Here is an 18,009-nt window from a genome sequence, read left to right as displayed (position 1 = left end):
CATGAGTAGTAAGATATCAGTTAGGTAAGCACATTCACATGGGGTGGGGGGCGGGGGGGGGATTACAGAAAGAAATACACTAAATAGTAACAGTGGTTGTTTCTGGCTGGTCAATCTGATAAAATTATTTTTTCATTTTTTCCATAATTTAAGCTAGTTTTCAATGCATCTACTGTAAACATATATTCCCATTCTAATTATATATATATACCAAAGTCCCCGTTGTCTCCAGTGCCTAAGAACGAATGCACATGACAAACGGAGAATTGACAAATGTCTTTTACGAGATATTTTTACCGTGATCAACAACAAGAGAATAGTGTACACCCAATGGTACTCATTGAACTCTGGCGAAGAGAAGCGCGGAACTGAAAGTTACAGTGTAGAAAGAGAGTAAATGATGACTGACTCTTCAACCTGCACCCGCCGAGCACCCGGAAACTCAGAGTTGTTCAGAAATCCCTCTCATGGAGGGGTCCCTCAGGGCAAGACTAGGATCTGACCTCACCCAAATGCCTCCGGATTAATTTGAAGAGGTTTATCTTCTTACTCTCGGAGAGAATGCTCAGGAAATGGCTTTGTAGTGCCTATCTCCTCCCTGTGGAAGATGAAGCTAATTGGAAGAAAGAGGGTCGATGAAGGTAATCACAGGACAAATCTGTTCAGATGCTGTGACTTAGAAGGCCAGATAGAGGCAAGGATGCAAGGAGAGCAGCTGAACGCCCCTGTCTGTTCGATGAACCGGAGTGAAGCCAACCAAAAGTATCAGCAGGCTTCCCTCCCAAATTCCTTTCCATCCCATGTTGCCCAGCTGGCTCCTTGCTGATGAAGTCGCATTGTCACACAGAGAGAAATGATGATGTCAAAGAAGCAGGTGGAAAAATAAAGAAGGGGCTAAGTGAAATAAGACAAGCACTGTATGATCTCACTTAGACAAAATATCTAGAATAGGAAAATACATAAAACCAACATTTATGAAGCAGTTACGAGGAGCTGATGGGAGAGGAGGAGAGGAGAAAAACCATTGACGAGGTTCTGAAGGTCCTGTGGGACTGTCGGGTAAGTGTTGAACTGCTAACCACAAGGCCAGAGTTTCAAACCCCCCAGCCTCTCCATGGGAGAAAGATGAGACTATTTGCTCCCATGAAGAGCTACAGCTTTGGAAACCCTCTATAGTGTCAGTCTGAGTCGGAATGAGTCAATGGCTATGGGTTTATCTACATTTTTGTTGGTTTGGTTGGTTGGTTGATTGGTTTGGAGTGTGTGTGGAGATGAAAAGCCATTAGAAATGGTTAATGCTTCACAATATGGTGAAAACATTGATGTCACTGAATTCTACCCTTCCAATCAACCAACCCACCCCACTGCCAGCAAGTGTATTCTGCCTCATGGGGCTCTATATAGGACAGAGTCGACTTGCCCCTTAGGGTTTCCAAGATAGTAAAACTTTATGAAAGCAGGCAGCCTCATCTTTCTCTTGCAAAGCAGCTGGAGGATTTGAACCACCAAACTTGTGGTGAACAGCCCAAGCCTTAGCCAATAGCCAGGGCTCTTTGGAGTCGATTGAGTCCATTGTGACACGTGGTACCCTTATACAGGACAGAGTAGAACTGCCCCAGTGGGTTTCCAACGCGGCAGCTCTTCACTTGAGTAGAAAGCTTCACCTTTCTCCCTCATAGCAGCTGGTGGTTTCTGACTACTGCCCTTGTGATTAGCTCCTCAAGGCTTACCCCACTCCACTACCAGGGCACCTTCTCCCAAGACCCTACAATACAATTATTATTCGCATTTTAAAGTGTCAAGCCCTGGGGTAGAGAGCACTTCTGGCTCAAGGACCCACAGATACTAAGTGGTTATACTGCACCTTGACTTGGCAGCCTGACTTCGAAGCCTGCACCAAAACAAGCCACCGCAGATACTGGGTGGGGCCTCCCACTCTACTGAATCTGTCCAAACCATTTGCCATGGAGTGGACTCTGACTCGTGGCCAACCCTTGTGTGTCAGAGTAGAACTGTGTTTCATAGGGTTCTCAATGGCTCCTTTTCGGAGACAGCTCCTCAAGACTGTCTTAGTAAGCACTGCAGGTAGACTCGAGCTATCAACCTTTCTGTTAGCAGTGGAGAACGTGTCCTGTGTGCTACAGGTGGCTCCCATACAGGCCAAGCCATGTCAAAGTACAAGCTGGCTCCCACCCTCAAGGAGTGAAGAATCAATTTATCAGAGTTATGCGATAACGGAGGCTAAAGAGCCTGCCCACTAGGGAAGCTTAAAGCGGGGAGTGAGGAGTTGGAGCTGAGAGATCAGGGGCACCGGGAGCTTCTGGACAAGTTGGGAGGACAGACGGGGCTAAGGCATATAGGGGCAGGATCAGTGTGTCCTAGAGAAAGCCAGTGTGCTGGAGGGCAGTGGGGAGTGTGGATGAAACGAGGACCCTTGAGAGATGCCAGAAAGCAAGCGGAGAACTTAGATTTAATTTGGAAGGGGAGACAAATTGTACAAGGGACCAAAAGGATTAAACATTGGACTTAAAGACTCTGCTAGCCGAGGTGGGCAGGGAGGGGTGTGGAGGAGTCTGGGGAAAGCTGAGTGTCAACACTTCTTGGCAAAATATGTTTGCGTGCATGTATACCAACAGGCATAGGCATCAGGATTATATCTCCTCTATGACATTTTCACAACATGCCTTAGAAAATAAACCAAGTTGACAGATGCTTGCCATACTGCCTTCCCTCCACTAGGAGAGTTCCCTTATTCCCAGCCCACCCCCCCAACACACACACACACACACACACACACACACACACACACACACACACACTTCCCAATACCCACTAGCCCGCCAGCCAAGAGCAGAGTAAAGAAAAAGGTGAGAGACGAGGAAAGGAAGGCGCCCAGAGCCAAGGACGCCAGGACCAGACGTAAATCACCTTTGCACCGCTCACAACAGGCGCCCCTCTGTTTGATGGCCAGCGCGCAGTCTCGAGACAGGACCGGACACTTCTCTCTCTTACAGGTCACTTCCTTGTTCTAGGCAAAAAGAGACAGGAGACATTTGAAATCAACTCCAAACAGTATCTATCCCCAGAAGCCCAGCCCATGCCGAGTTTTTCCTAGCTTCATCTCTTCCCATCGCCCCTTCATCTTGGCAGGAAAACTCCAAGATAGCAGAGCAGGTCTCGCTCACTCTGGCTTGGAGTTATCTGGGCACAAGGGCTTTTTGAGATTACGGCTAAGGAAGTGGGTCTGACAGTCCCCTTCTCTGAAAGCCAAATTAACCTAGATAACAAAACGTGAAGGGAGCAGCTTTCTCCCACTCTGTTCTAAGGTTTCTTTTTAGTGCACACGACAGAAATGTTAATATTTGTGCAAATCATGTTTCTGCCCATTGGGCTACCTGGGCCAGGGCTGCATTGTGAGAACAAAAATATTTGCACATGGCTCTCCAACAATCCTTAATAGTAAAGTGCATTAAAAATGCAGCAATCTAAAGTTCCAACTCAAATAATGACCAAGCTGAGTATAGAATCAGCTCAGTAAGAGAAAAAATAATATTCCACATGCCAAGCAGAGACACGGTCGTCAGTGTTTTATAGCCGGGGGGACAGCTGCGTTGTATTAGCACTTATGCTAATGAAAGCGTGGTGAGCAATTGCATCTTGGGTTTTATCCTGAAAGGTTAGCTGTTAAGATGTCTCCGGGACGATGCAAACATGATGGACACAGATTGTCCACACATGAACCAAGAAAATTCTGTCACAGGGATTCGCCAGGATGTGAGCTTCAATGAGTTCCTACTACATGCGGCTCCTTCTGGTGGCAATCCCACGAGCAGAATCCTGATGGCCCCGTTTTGCAATCCAGGACACTGCTCCTCAGAGAAGGTTTGCGCTTCTTCCAAGACTGCCTCGTCTGTCAGCCCTGGAGGTGCATTTAGAGTGGACATCCCAAATGCGTGCACACGCACGTCTTACTGTGGATTAAGATGGGCACAACCAATTTCATGACCTGATTTGGAGGCAAAGCAGAGAGGAGACACTGCTCAACTTGAGATAAATCTAGTTATTCCCCTCCTGCAACAGATGCAGGAAACCCTACCTCAAGCCTGACGATAACTTTGGAAATGCTGAAAAAGGGTGCCAGGCACCCTTCACTGTCACAGGCTCAGGCAGCTCTCTCCATTTCAGGTCCAGAGCCAAGGATGATGCGTGTGAAGAGGGGGAGGTATTGAAGCCAAGCCCTTCACCCAGGTCTAATCCCCAGGCAGTTCTAAGATGAAACAAAGCACCGCGGGTGCTGCCTTCAAATTCACTAGGAGTTCCATAACCCCCAAGACACTCCCAGGGTCAAATTCTACAATGAACCCAAATTGCCACCCCCTTCTAAATGACCAAAACCTCGAAAGTCCCAGGAGACCACCCCTTCCAGCCCAGTAGTCCAGCCCACCCCTCTTGGCAGCTCAATTTCTAGATCAGTCTGGTTATTTCCTGGCCCTACTGGCTCTTGGAGAGGGCAGTGGTGAGACAGTGGCAGAACTGTCACCTTCCGCACCTCAAGCACCGCCAGCACCCATCGGTCAGTAGAGGCTGGCGTATTGCTCCGACGCATCATCGTAGCTTCCAGACTCAGACAGACTAGGAAGGAAGGCTGAGTGAGCTACTTCTAGAAATCAGCCAGTCAAAACCCGATCACCAGCAGTGGTCATGGGAATGATCCAGGAGCAAGCAGGGTTTTGGTCCCTTAAGGATCGCGTTGCTGCGAGTCAGGGGCTACAACTTATTGGTGACTGATAACAGCAGCAATGGCTTTAGGAGGCCAAGGTGGCATGAGAATAGTGAGTTCTCACAATCCAAACGTTCCCACTTTGTGATCATCAGACCAGGGTGTAGCTGCCTTAGCCAGTTCCCTGCTTCAGCTGGCAAGGCTCACTTCCTCCAAGACATCCCCAAGGAGAAGCCACATGGACCTACCCTGATGCAGCCCTGGGTGCTGGAGCAGCCGTGCGGAGACCCCTGCCAGCGCTGAGATACTTACACATTCACTGGTTCGGCTTTCCTCCTGGAGTAGGAGTAAACATGTGTGTTTTGTGAGATGGAGGAGGATTTTGTGGATTGGTGTCAGACATATGGGTTAATATTGGAAGCTGAAGACAAAGGGGACGAATAAGCAAATGTGGTGAAGAAAGCTGATGGTGCCTGGCTATCAAAAGATATAACGTCTGGGTTCTTAAAAGCTTGAAGGTAAACAAGCAGCTGTCTAGCTCAGAAGCAACAAAGCCCACATGAAAGAAGCACACCAGCCTGTATGATCACGAGGTGTCAAAGGGATCAATTATCAGGCATCAAAGAACAAAAAATCATATCATTGTGTGCTCACCTCCCTGATACCATCACTGAAGACAAATGGGTGCATAAGCAAATGTGGTGAAGAAAGCTGATGGTGCCTGGCTATCAAAAGGTATAGCGTCTGGGTTCTTAAAGGCTTGAAGGTAAACAAGCGGCTGTCTAGCTCAGAAGCAACAAAGCCTACATGGAAGAAGCACACAAGCCTGTGCAATCATGAGGTGTCAAAGGGATCAGGTATAAGGCATCATCAGAACAAAAAATCTTACCATAGTGAATGGTGGGGGGGCGGTGTGAAGTGGAGACCCAAAGCCCATTTGTAGGCCACTGGAGATCAAGGGTCTCAGGGAAGAGATGAGCCAGTCAGGGTGCGATGTAGCAGCGATGAAAAATACAACTTTCCTCTAGTTCCTAAATGCTTCCTCCCTGCTCCCCCCCCCCACACACACACACAAATTATCATGATCTGAATTCTACCTTGCAAATCTGGCTAGACCAGACAATGTACACTGGTACAGATAGGAACTGGAAACACAGGGAATCCAGGGTGGATAATCCTTTCAGGATCAGTGGTGTGAGTGGCGATATTGGGAGGGTAGAGGGAGAGTGGGTTGGAAAGGGGGAACCGATTACAAGGATCTACCTGATGCCAGGGGCTTAAGTGGAGAGCAAATATTTTGAGAATGATGAGGGCAATGAATGTACAAATGTGCTTTACATAATTGATGTATATATGGATTGTGATAAGAGTTGTATGAGCCCCTAATAAAATGATTTAAAAAAATAAAAAATAAAGTTTCATATGTCATGGGGAAAACAATGTTGGACTTGTGGGTTTGGGCAACACTGGGTTGGGATGTTTTCTTGATATGCACTAAACCTTTATATAAAACTCTCTCTTACACATATGAGTTTCTGTGGATTTGGTTCTCTAAAGTACCCAGACTCACACAGAGGGTTTCAGTTTGTTCAGTCAGTGCACCTGGGCTGGGATAAAGACCACGCCCACAGTTCCCAAGCAAATAACCAATCTAAAATCTAAATCATGGTGTTCTGGCTCCAAGTCTTCCAAAATGCCTTCCCTCACACTCTCCTTCTCAATCCATGTGACATCATCAAAGCTGAGCCTTGGCGCCATAAGTGGTTACGCATTAGGCTGCTAACCACACAGTTAGCAGTTCAAAACCACCAGTTTCTCTGAAGGAGAAAGACGAGGCTCTCTACTCCCGTGGGAGCCGGAAATCCACCCTCCCCTGTCCCTATAGGATTGCTAAGAGTCAGAATCTACTGAGTGTCAAAGTTTATTATCAAGGCCTTCAGATGCACTTTTACAAATTACTTTTAAATTACAAGCATAATACACGCGGCAGTTGACAATTCAAATGACAGAGATCCGTTTTAAAAATACCGTGTCCTTCAGTATAACAAAAGTGAACACAGGGGTTTGCGCTCACCAACACCAAGGTAAACAGGAATAACCATCTTGGTACAAGTAAGGCTGCTTCCTTGGGTGACTCAAAGAGTTTGCCCTTGACCACAATCCTAAACGTTGGCAGTTCTAAATCCGCCAGCAGCGCCCAGGTGGGTGGGGTTGGTGACCAGGCCTGGTGATCCACTTCTATAACGATAACAGCCAAGAAAGCCCTACGGAGCAGTTCTACACGGTTAACACACAGGTCGCCAGGAGTCAGAATTGCCTCAGGTGTGGGGTGCTGTTGTCTTTCTGGTTGGTTTGTTATGTGTGCTACTTGACACTGCTTAGGGTGACTTAGCCCTGCAAAGTGTATCTCGTGTAAGGCTCCATATGTTGCCACTCACTCCCCCTTCCCAAGGGATAGGATGGGAACACTCTTGACAAGCTAAAAGTCAGCTACCCCTGCTCCAAACCTGCCCGAGGCCTCAGGAAGGCGACTCCCCAAGGGCTCTCCTCAGACCCAGGGAGGCCATAGCTCTGCGGGCAGCAGGAGTCGTGGAAGTAAAACGTCAGGCTCGGATAAAGATGAAGACACACACTCTTTTAAATAGAGGGACTCTTTACTAAATTGGAAATCTGGGAGCCAGTCAAAATCCATAACAGGATCCCAAGATTCATAATAAATAGCTTGTAATTACAGTCCAGCACAAAAGTTATTCCAACCAGATGGGCTATAGAGTCACATCTGGATTTTTTTTTTTTTTTGCACACACACATACACACACAAAGAGCAAACTCAAACCTTGGCTGTAGGTTTAGTGGGCTGTGGGTTTGGATTTGGGGGGTGGGGGGGCTCATTCTTTCTCCCTCTGATTACACATGGAGGTTTTTGTACTCACTGGTAGGAAACGGCCTATGTCTGATCATGTCACGGGTGTGTGTTTGGCGTGACTAGAGAGTGCATGCTTAGAGTCCCGGGACCTCGAAGAAAGAAATGTAAACTTCAACAAAGGGGCTGGTGAGAGGCAGATCCCCCGTCTCCGTAATTGAGTCCAACAGGCTACAGAACACATTTAAACATAGGTTAATTAAGACCACTCCCTCGGCTTTCCCTTATTCGGCCAACAGGTCTACGCTCTCCTCTCCAGGGCAGTGGCTCTGGTGGTGAGCAGAGGTGCACACGGGCTATGCTCAGTTGGCTGGCAGTCACCTCATCCCTTATGCACCCAGTGTCATCTGCTGTGGTTTGAGGTCACGGTCATTCGATTCACTTTTCACTCCAGAACGGATTTTCTCTTACTTACTAGGCACTTCCGGTGGACGGAACTGGGAGGTAAGGATTGTGGATGCACAGTTTCCTCCCCAAATTCCACAACAACTCCATTGTACAGATGAAGGGCCAAGGCTGAGAAACCTAGAGACTTTGAATACGTAGCCCTGCTTGTATGCTAGCACCAAGCCAAAAAACCCAACTCATTGTCATTGATTCAACGGCGACCTTATAGGACAGGGTAGAACTGCTGGCTCCCCAAACTGTAACTCTTTATCGCAGGAGAAAGCCTTGGTTTCAAACTGCTGACCTTGTGGTTAGCAGCCCCTTGTGTACCCACAATGACACCACCAAGGCTTCCAAGAATCCCATTCATATGCTATACTTAGTGACTTCCTCTTCATTCAAGATACACCCAAGAACCAGGGCAACTTCCTACCCAGAGACACCCAGAGCTGATCGGACCTTCCAGGTGCACTGGGCCTTCTACCAGAAAGCCCTCAAGGAGATGGATGAGGGGTTCGGGCTTGGGAACAATTGTGAGGATGGCACAGGACTGGCAGTGTGCCGTCCTGCCGTCGTACATAAGCTCTCTTATGAGTCAGAACCAACTAGACCACACCCAAGAACAACAGCCAGGAACAGAATACCTCCAAACAGAAGTCATCATCATCAACAGGGCAGCCTGGGAGTGTCCACAGGCACCAACTCTTCTTGGGGAACCCAGGGAAGCTTAGAGCATGGGACTCAACAAGGAAGTCAGATGAGCATCCTCAGATACATTTCCTCAAAGATCCCAGCTTGGGTTTGAGTCTCCCCAGATCTAAGCAACAAAAATGGTGCATACCCCCACCCCAACCCACCCAAAAAAAGCATTTGGGGAAATTTTAGGAGCATTTGAGAAAATCAGCCTGGTGGGACAGTAAACCTCCCGTCTCGCTGAGCTATCACTGCAGTTCTGCCAGCCAGTGAGCTACCTGTTGTCTGGTTGGCTGCTTCCTTTCCGAAAGAGAAGCAACTGATTCTCTAATACGGACCAAATATGTCAGAACTCAGCACGTAGTCTCGGGAGACGCATTAAATGAAGTGCCAGCATGCACAAGTAAAAGAGGGGCATGGGGAGTAAAAACGAAAAAGAAAAAAATCTACAAGGCTGGCAACCAAGCGCTATAAGAATTCGAGCCAAACCACAGCTCCAGCCACAGCCAAGTTCAAACAGGATTCTGGGCCGCCACCTTGCTGTGTCCGGAAGCCGCCACTAGATGGAAGCACAGAGTACCCGACTCTGGAATTGCAGCCCTGCCGCCAGCTAACGCCTCCACAGCATCTTTGAGTGTCGATTCGAGTTAGAATGGCCTCTCGGGCTGTGGATTAGGTATTTTTGATTTGTTTTGTTTTGTTTTTGGAGTGTGGAAGGGGAACTATCCTGATTGGAAGATAGAAAATCACCATGCTGAAATTTTCCTGTGTCAACCTCGTCCAGAACAAAGGTGGGGAGGGGGGGCAGAGGGGGATGTTTCTGAGATGTTGTTGTTCAACTTCAAGCCAATGTCCTGAAGATTTTTTTTTTCAAAGAATCTTCCAGGGCCAATCTCACTATTGAATATGGGAAACATTGCCCGACCTTTCGTTTATATTAAATAATAATACTCAACTGAAACCCTGGAGAGGAACTTGCAGCAGCTAATATGATGAAGGCGGTGAAGGAAAAACGTCGGCTGGCAGAAATTGTCGTTTTAGATTATGAAACAGCCTCACAGCCTCTTGAAATGTGAATAAAACAAAAATACCTGGTCCTCCACCTGCGGATATCTCCATTTGACTAGCGGTATAGAGAAGGTGGCAGGCCACAGGAGGGCTTCCCGAGAAGATGACGGTGTTATTTCCCTTCAGGGTCCTACCTTTCATAAGAGCAAGGTCTGCCTTGAAGGCACACAGCTGTGATTGGCAAGCCAGCAAATTCCGAGCTCCAGAGCCAGCCTGTCCCAGAAAACCAAGGAGCCTGTGAAGTGATGATATTTTCTTGCCCAAATGAGCATCAATAGGCCAATAACACACATCAGCCAGGTAGTGTCCTTTAACGAAAGAAAGAAAGAAAGAGAGAGAGAGAGAGAGAAAGACAGACAGACAGACAGACAGACAGACAGAAAGAAAGACAGACAGACTCTGGCATCGAGTCCGTTCTGAACCACAGTGACCCTGCAGGACACAGCAGAGGTGCTCCTTAGGATTTCTGAGACCATACATCTTAAAGGAGCAGGTAATCTCACCTTTCGCCCAAGGAGCAGCTGGTTAGGTTTGAGCCTCCTGTCTAACATCAGCCCCATGTCTACTCCAAGGTGCCTTGGTCTACAATCAAAACCAAACTCACTGCCCTTGGGTCAATGCTGACTCATAGCACCTCCTGTGGGTTTCTGTGGCTGTCACTGTGGATGGGAGTAGAAAGCCCAGTCTTTCCCCGGACGAGCTGCTGGGGGGTTCCAACTGGCGGCCATGCGGGTCGCAGCCCAACGCGCAACCCCGACGCCACCAGGGCTCCTTGGGTCCCTTGGCATGTCCTCAGAAGGGGTCAAGAGGCAGAGGCTGCTCTTTTCCCTCAATCTGAAAGCCTCCAGGCCATTCCTTCTCCGGCACACACCCAGACACACAACCTTCCTGCCATGCCATGGCTGTAGTCCCATTTGGGGATGGGGTTTGTAGGGTTTGATACCTTCAAGGATTCTCCACCAAAAGGGAAATTCTCATGGTGTGGACCCACACGAATCCCAAATGAGGGTCTGTCTTCCTTAGCAGCTGCTGTTGGGAGATAAGTGCCCAGCACAGAGATCCTGAGCACAAATAAAAATGCTTTGAGACGGGGGTGGTAGCACAGCCAAACCAAGCACTTGACACACGCATTGCCAATATACTTAGAGCTTTGCTTGAGAGAAACAAACCACCCTGCAAGGTGTCCATTCTTCAGGAATGGATGGTATATTGACAGAGTTACGCATCAGATGGAATCCCTGGGTAATGGATATGATTAAAAGGCCAGCTGTTAACCCAAAGGTTGGAAGTTTGAGACCACCCAGGGGCACCTTGGAAGAAAAGGCTGGTGGCCTGCTCGTCAAAGACACCGTGAAGCACAGTTGTACTCAGACAGGTGTGGGTCATCATGGGACTAGATCAACTCATAGGCAGCTGGAAGACGTCAGACAAGAGCAGACCCCACAAAAGCCTACAGGGTGACCTTCAGCATCCAGAAGAGAATTCCACCTGAACTCAAACGCCAGCAAGATGGCAAACACAAAGAAGCCATTCTGACCCTTAATCAGATTCTTATTATTGGAGGATTGAGATGAAACACAAACTCGACAGTGTTTCTCACGGTGAGGCTCCACACTGCTCACGTAGGAATTTGTTTATAGGACTGCAGATGTCTTGCTTCAAGTTTCCCAGGTTTCTAGTGCCTGTCAAGAAGCAGGAGCAAGAGGAGGCCAACTCAGCGTCAGTCAGCATATTCTCACTGGGGCTGCCAGTCGCTCCGCACAAGAAGTCACAAGGAACAACCTCCACTTTGCTTGAAGTGCCCCTTTGTTCCCCAGTTCCGGGCCTGGAAGAGCCAGGAGCACTTTGTGGGACTTTTGCACACAGGCCACAATGGCTCCCAGGCAGTATCTCCCAGCTGCTCCTCCAGAGAAGAGGAATTCTTCCCGTTTACATAGCACTTTTCTTCTAAAGAGCTCTGCAGACGTTATTTCATTAATCCTCCCGGCTTTCTTGAGATTTATAGATGGAGGCCGGGAACAGAATGAAGTGAAGTGTCTGACTCGGGTCCTGCAAAGAGTGAACTTGGAGGACAGAGCCTCATTCCCAGGCCTGGATTAAGGGGTCAGTCAGGAAGGTTAGTTTGCTAAGATATAACATTGCAATATATAGGTGTACCGTGTTAGAATTAGACTAGATTCAACACAACTGTTATTGAGATTTAAGAAATAGATTGGGATGAATTCTCCCACTCAGTTACTGCCAGCGAGTCAAGGTTGACTCAGAGCGACCCGATAGGACCGTTTCTGAGACTGTAACACATGATGGGAGCAGAAGGCCTCCTCCTTCTCCCTGGAGTGGGAATGGCTGGCGGTTCCAAGTGCTGACCTTGGGGTGAGCAGTCCACAGAGTAACCCACTAGCACCATAGCTGAGCTACGTCTTGGCATTTTCCAAAGAGACAGCCCTCCTGGGTCAGACCATGAGGCCTCCCTGCCATGTCACCTGCCCTGTTACCAGTTAACCATGAGTGATGCCCTAGGAAGGATCAGCCAAGACTTCCGCAAACAGACTGCCTTCAAAACATTAAGAGGTGGATATAGAGGTGCAGGCAAAAACTGGAAAAATAAGTGTTGGGGAAGTATCCAAAGACCCAGAAGGTTCCTTAGTGGTGCAAGCAGTTAAGCACAGGAGTAGCAGCTGAAAGTTGACAGTTTAAACCCGCCCTGAGAAACATGGGAAGCGAAGCCTGCCAATCAGCTTCCAAAAGGTCCGGTGCCCTCTCCACATCTGAGCTCCCAGTGCGTTTGAATGGACTCGACCGTGACTGGTTTGGTTTTGTGCTTTAAAGGCCCGAAGATGGACGGACGGACCCTTGTTTCCCAGTGGTTGTGACGATTGGAAATGTAGAACCAGAGGACTCCTTCGTGGGGAGAAGAGCACTCACAGGAAACCCTTTGCAAAGGAGCCCGAGCAGTTAGGGAAGAGATCGTGCAAGCTGGTACTTGCCCCAGCCTGTCTCCGTTGGACACACTCTGTTGGGATATAGAGCACTGGTGACCAATGGCAGTATTAAACTTGAGGGATGATTTATCCTCTTAATTAAACTTCCGCTTGTTCTTTGTTACAGATCACACAATGGACCCCCCCATGCCTCTTGCCCAGAAAGAGCCAGGAGAAGCTAAGAAAGGTTGCTTGGTCAGCTCAAAGAGTACAAGCAAGAGGCTCAGACACGTCTCTTGGCTGAATGAGACTGGCCTGGGGGGGGGGGGGGGGTGGAAATGAAGGAGAAAACCTTTTAAAAAATTAATCAAACTATTTCCAAACAGGGTTGAAGAGGGGCAATGACCCATACGCTCCCCAATGATCGCTTCCCAGGATCTCTTCTCTTAACCCTACGGAGTGAGTTCAGAAATCCACCCACAGCCATCATCAAGTGGATTCGTAGGGATCTGATATAGAGTTTCTTTCTCTTGCAGAGAAATGGGGCCGTGGCTCTGAACTACGGATCTTGAGCCCACAGCCCCAGTCACAGTTCTATGAGGCCTCCCTGTGGCACTCACCAGAAGGTAAGCCAGAGAAATACGGGGCTGGCTGCTCCCATGAAGATTTACAGTCCTGGAAACCCTCAGGGGCTCTCTCCTCCAGAGTCACGGAGTCAGAATGGACTCTATGCAAGTGGAACTAAGGCACAGAGGAGACAGACGGCCTGCCCAGGTTCACAAAGCTAGCAAGGGCACAGGCTCAAGCCCAGAGACCTCTGCTATCAAAGCTCTTTCCTTAATCGCTGTGCTAGTCTACGGTTTGGTTTAGCAGCAAAACGGAGCCACCTTTCTCTCGCACCTAAGAATTTAAATGTTTGTCTTTGTTAAGCTCTCCTCTTTTCCGGTCCCTCTAAACTTTGATGAGAGGCATGGTCTCATTTTGAACACAAGAGTCAAAATAGTGCCTGGTAAGCAAGGCAGAGTAAACTTCTGTCTTCAGAGGTCAAAATCAGAGTCTTCTTGGAGTGTATACCCATTCATTTGCAAGATCAACCAGAACCTGGACCCAAACCTGCCAGGCCCCCATGTCTCTCCCTTCATTCCATCAGGATGGTGCTCACAGCACAGGCAGGCTCACAGAGACCCGGGGCCACACTTGGAAAGACGTGGTGTTAAAAGATCTGCGAGAACATCGTGCAATTCTTCGCAGTCCATCTGGGAGTGCTATTCTTTTTCCCTCCTGTCTAGGCGCCGCAAGCTTTTACCCCGGAGATCTGGATGCTGGCAAACAGGGCCTCCGTTGGCCCAGCTAACAGTGCGAACCCTGAACAAAGCTGCCCTTGAAACACGACCATTTAAAAGACTTTATGAAGCCCACTGGGGCCCCCTGATTATTTTGCAACAAGTCATATCCCATGAAGAAATTCACTTCTCTGCAACACAAAACAGAGGGAGATTAAAGAAAAAGGCAGGGGAGGGGAGTGGTGTGGAGAAAAGAAGTAAGACCCCCTGCCGTTCTGTCTGGCCAGGATCGTGCTGTTCAGTACCATATCCTCTACAACGATGACGGTCTGATGATGTATTGCCCTAATACATCACTACATGACAGTGTTCTCGATACCGAACCCTGAAAATATGACACGCGCCAACAGACTCAATGGGGGATTAAGAAGGAGGCCCTTTTTATGTCTAAGTTACCTAACATGTCCATTTTTTCTTTTTTTTCAAAAACAAGCTTTCGTTGGTGGGAGGGATTGTTGTGGCTTCCATTCTGTTTAAGGGTTTAGGTCTGGCGGGTTTGGGTTGTTTTTTTTCTCCTGTTCAAGGAACTCTCAGAACAAAGAAATACAAGCCATTAGACTGTCCCAGCAGTTCAAGTGCGGCTCTGATTTAAAACAGGGCAGTGTCAAACAGCTCCTCATTCTGTTTAATCATATTTTGAAATAGAACCAAAACACGAGAGATGGCAGAACACAAAAGAAATAACCACCAAATAAAAATAGTAGCCCAAAGAAAGTAGCACTGCCTGGCTTCTATTATGTTGAACATCATATAAGCAAAGGGTCTGCTGGCAAGGCCACAGCACTGTGACTGAAGAGTGGGTTGAATGGAACCCCGAGAGCTAGCATGGAGGCCCTGTCACGGATGCCGCTTGTCACCATCCTTGGGCACCAGAAGAAGACTGGGGCACCAGAAGGTGGGGCTGTGCCCCTTTTTGCCTGGGGGCAGGGTATGTGGACCCAGAGGACTCCATGCCGGGACCCTCCCCTTGCATCCAGTGGTGCAAATGGAAGCGGCACCCATGGCACATTGGAAGGTCTGAGCTCTCATCTGCTGCAGTGGGGGGTGGGGGATGGGGGGTGCGGGCACTTGGAAGAAAAGTCTGGCAATCTGCTTCAGAAGAGTCAACTATTGAACACTCTCCAGAGCCCAGATCCACTCTGGCACACAAGAAATCACCACGAGTCAGAGTCCACTCCACTGCAAGATGTGTGATCGCTCTTGGCTCCTTGGGTCCTGATTCTCAATCCCATCTTTCTCTCCTCCCCAAACCATGGGGTCTCAGACAGCAAAGATGGAACTCGCAATGGAGAAGAAGCTTCTCCACGACTCCTGACTTGGGGAGAGACACAGGTAAGAGAGAAAGAAGCTCAGCAAGTAGAGTTTCACTAGCAAGTGGCCAGCCCCTCCTCAACCCCTCTGGTTACATGACCCTGCCGGGCGCCCTTCAGCACACAAATCATGAATCAGCTACTGTCTGCGACCCAACCAAACGGTCTCCCTCAAAATGCCGAGATGGAGCTCTATGAATATGCATGTCGCTCTGGTGGGTTCTTTTGAACTAGCAAGATGAGACGAGTCCAATTCCGACCACCAGCAGGGAGTGAGGACTCAGGACTAATGAAGCTTTCTAGACCCTGGTGGCTTGCCCAGAATCTGCTGGAGAGAGAGGGTAAACACGAGGGACTCCAGAGTTACAATAAAAGCAGATTACAGACAATGGCCACAGGAAAGCTCATACCAGGATGCTGGTCTACCCACTGCCACCGAGTTGCGTTCAACTCACAACCATCCTACACAACTCCAAACGTACAGTCTTCAAGTCCACCCTGATCCATAGCGACCCCACCGGACAGGGTAGAAATGTCAAAGTCACGTTCTTTCTGGGGAAGAGTGGACTGCTTTGCCGTTCTCTCTCGGAGGTGCTGGGACTGGCAGACTGCTGACCTTGCAGTTATCAGCCCAAACGTGTAGGGACCCGAAAATAAAACTGCACCATACGGTTTATAGGTATAGACAGCCTCATCTTTCTCTCAAGGACAGACTGGTAGGTTTGAGCAACTGAACTTGAAGCTAGCAACAAGATGTGGAACCCACTGTGCCACCAAGGTTCCTAGTTTAAGAGGTGTGAGCATCAATTACAGCTTTTGTAAGAGGCCCGTCCATCCCTATAACACCATCTGACCAGAGCTCCTGATGGAGTAAAGGAAGGATTATAATAAAGAAACAAAACAACCACCAGGGACTGCTGGACCCAGTAGGCCTCGCACTGCCCTTGTGGATGTCAGAGCACATAGGTGGGCCATTCTTAGAGTCTGTAATCACTGGTTTTCTTTTTTTTTAAACCAAATCAGCAGGCCTGCTTCCCAAGATGCCTCTGGGTGAACTGGAACTGCCAGGTTCTCTACTGCCATCTCCTCAAACCCCAAACAAAGCAGGTGCAGTGACCGTGTGTCACTTGTGGTGACCTGCCCCCAGGTGTCAGAGCATTAGATCACCAGGCATGTGCTAGTCTGGGTAGACTAGAGAAACAATTCCACAGAAACTCATATATATGAGAGTTTTATATAAAAGGTAAGTGTACATTAAGAAACAGCCTAACCCAGTGCTGTCCAAGCCCATAAGTCCAACATTAGCCCATATGTCCCACACCAATCTACAAAGTTCTCCTCCATCTTACAAAACAGACACAATGACGCTGACTGCAGGAGGAAAGCCAAGTCAGTGAAAGTGTAAACACCTCAGCACTGGCAGGGGTCTCCACATGGCTGCTCCAGCACCCAAGGCTGCATCGGGGTAGGTCCATGTGGCTTCTCCTCAGGGATGTCTCACAGGAAGTGAGCCTTGCCAGCTGAAGCAGGGAACTGGCTAAGGCAGCTGCACCCTGGTCCGACCATCACAAACAAGAGACCCGAGAACTAGAAAGGGGAGGCTCACTGAGCCATTTACCTCTCCGCCCTTCAATTAACCCCACATGTGTTTATTGGCCAGGTTGGCACAATAAACCTTAAATCTCTCAAGGCCTTTCTTCTACAGTACCTCTGCATGAGTTCAAACTGCCCATCTTTCAGCTAGTAGCCAAGCCACCAAAGGGACTCCTTGCACGACACAGGGACTCCTTAAGGCAGGCTAGCTGGAGATGTTTGTTATTCACTTGTCCCTTTTCTGACAGTCACAATATAAGACCCTTGTCTCTCCCTCCGTGAAAAGCTGAGAACTGCATCTCCGTGCTATGGAATTGACTCAACAACTCCATAGGACTGGGTAGAACTGCCCTTGTGGGGGTCTGAGGCTCTAACAATTCATGGGAGTAGAAATCCCATCTTTCTCCTTCAGAGAGAGGCTGGTAGTCCTCCAACTGCTGACCTTGTGGTCAGCAGCCCATCTTGTAACCCAGTGCTCCACCAGAGCACATGGATCCTTCAACCTTGTCCGGAAGAGCCCCTTGGCCAAGAGAAAGGAACACATCCAAAACGCGGAAACTGGATCTCTCAGATCTTGTCTGAGCCACAGGTGGAAGCAGCACCTCCAGTCCACGGTGACCCTCGGGGCCAGTAGAAACCCCCTCCCTGGATCTCGCACCTCAGTGAGCAAGACCTGTACTCAGATGCCCTTCATTCCTGGGGGTCAGCCTCAAGTCACTGAACAGATGAAACGGGGCGTCAGGGGGTGGGGGTGGGGGGCTCTCCTCCAGGGTTGAGCCCCCTGGAATCCCACACGCTGCTGGGAGCTGCACAAATACCTGCTCTTGATGCGCAAACGGAGCTGACATCAGAAGGGACAGGCAGGGCCCCAGGAGCTGCTTGCAGCCCATCTGTCATTTTGACAAAGTAACTTTCTGGTCACCGATGAGACACTTTTAAAGACATCTGCACCATTGACCCCGACCACCAGCCATCACAGGCCCTTTCAAAGGTACCCCTGGGAAGGGGAGGCCTGACCGGCTTTCAGGCTGGATCCTGCCTCGCTGCCTGC

The 18,009-nt window shown here is 48.9% G+C and overlaps 1 protein-coding gene across 1 annotated transcript in view; it reads right to left on the bottom strand.

The window, feature by feature from the left end:
- BMPER (BMP binding endothelial regulator) overlaps nucleotides 1–18,009 on the bottom strand; it is a 290,926-nt gene that overhangs the window by 247,514 nt on the left and 25,403 nt on the right. The window contains exon 3 of the mRNA XM_004702768.2: nucleotides 2,929–3,028. Within this exon, the coding sequence (XP_004702825.1) occupies nucleotides 2,929–3,028 (100 nt within the window). The remainder of the gene's footprint in view (nucleotides 1–2,928; nucleotides 3,029–18,009) is intronic.

Source organism: Echinops telfairi, unplaced genomic scaffold (genome assembly GCF_000313985.2).
Source record: "Echinops telfairi isolate 266 unplaced genomic scaffold, ASM31398v2 ScPeMD7_23;HRSCAF=83, whole genome shotgun sequence".
NCBI classification, from domain to species: Eukaryota; Metazoa; Chordata; class Mammalia; order Afrosoricida; family Tenrecidae; genus Echinops; species Echinops telfairi.
This window is presented reverse-complemented; position numbering and strand designations above follow the sequence as displayed.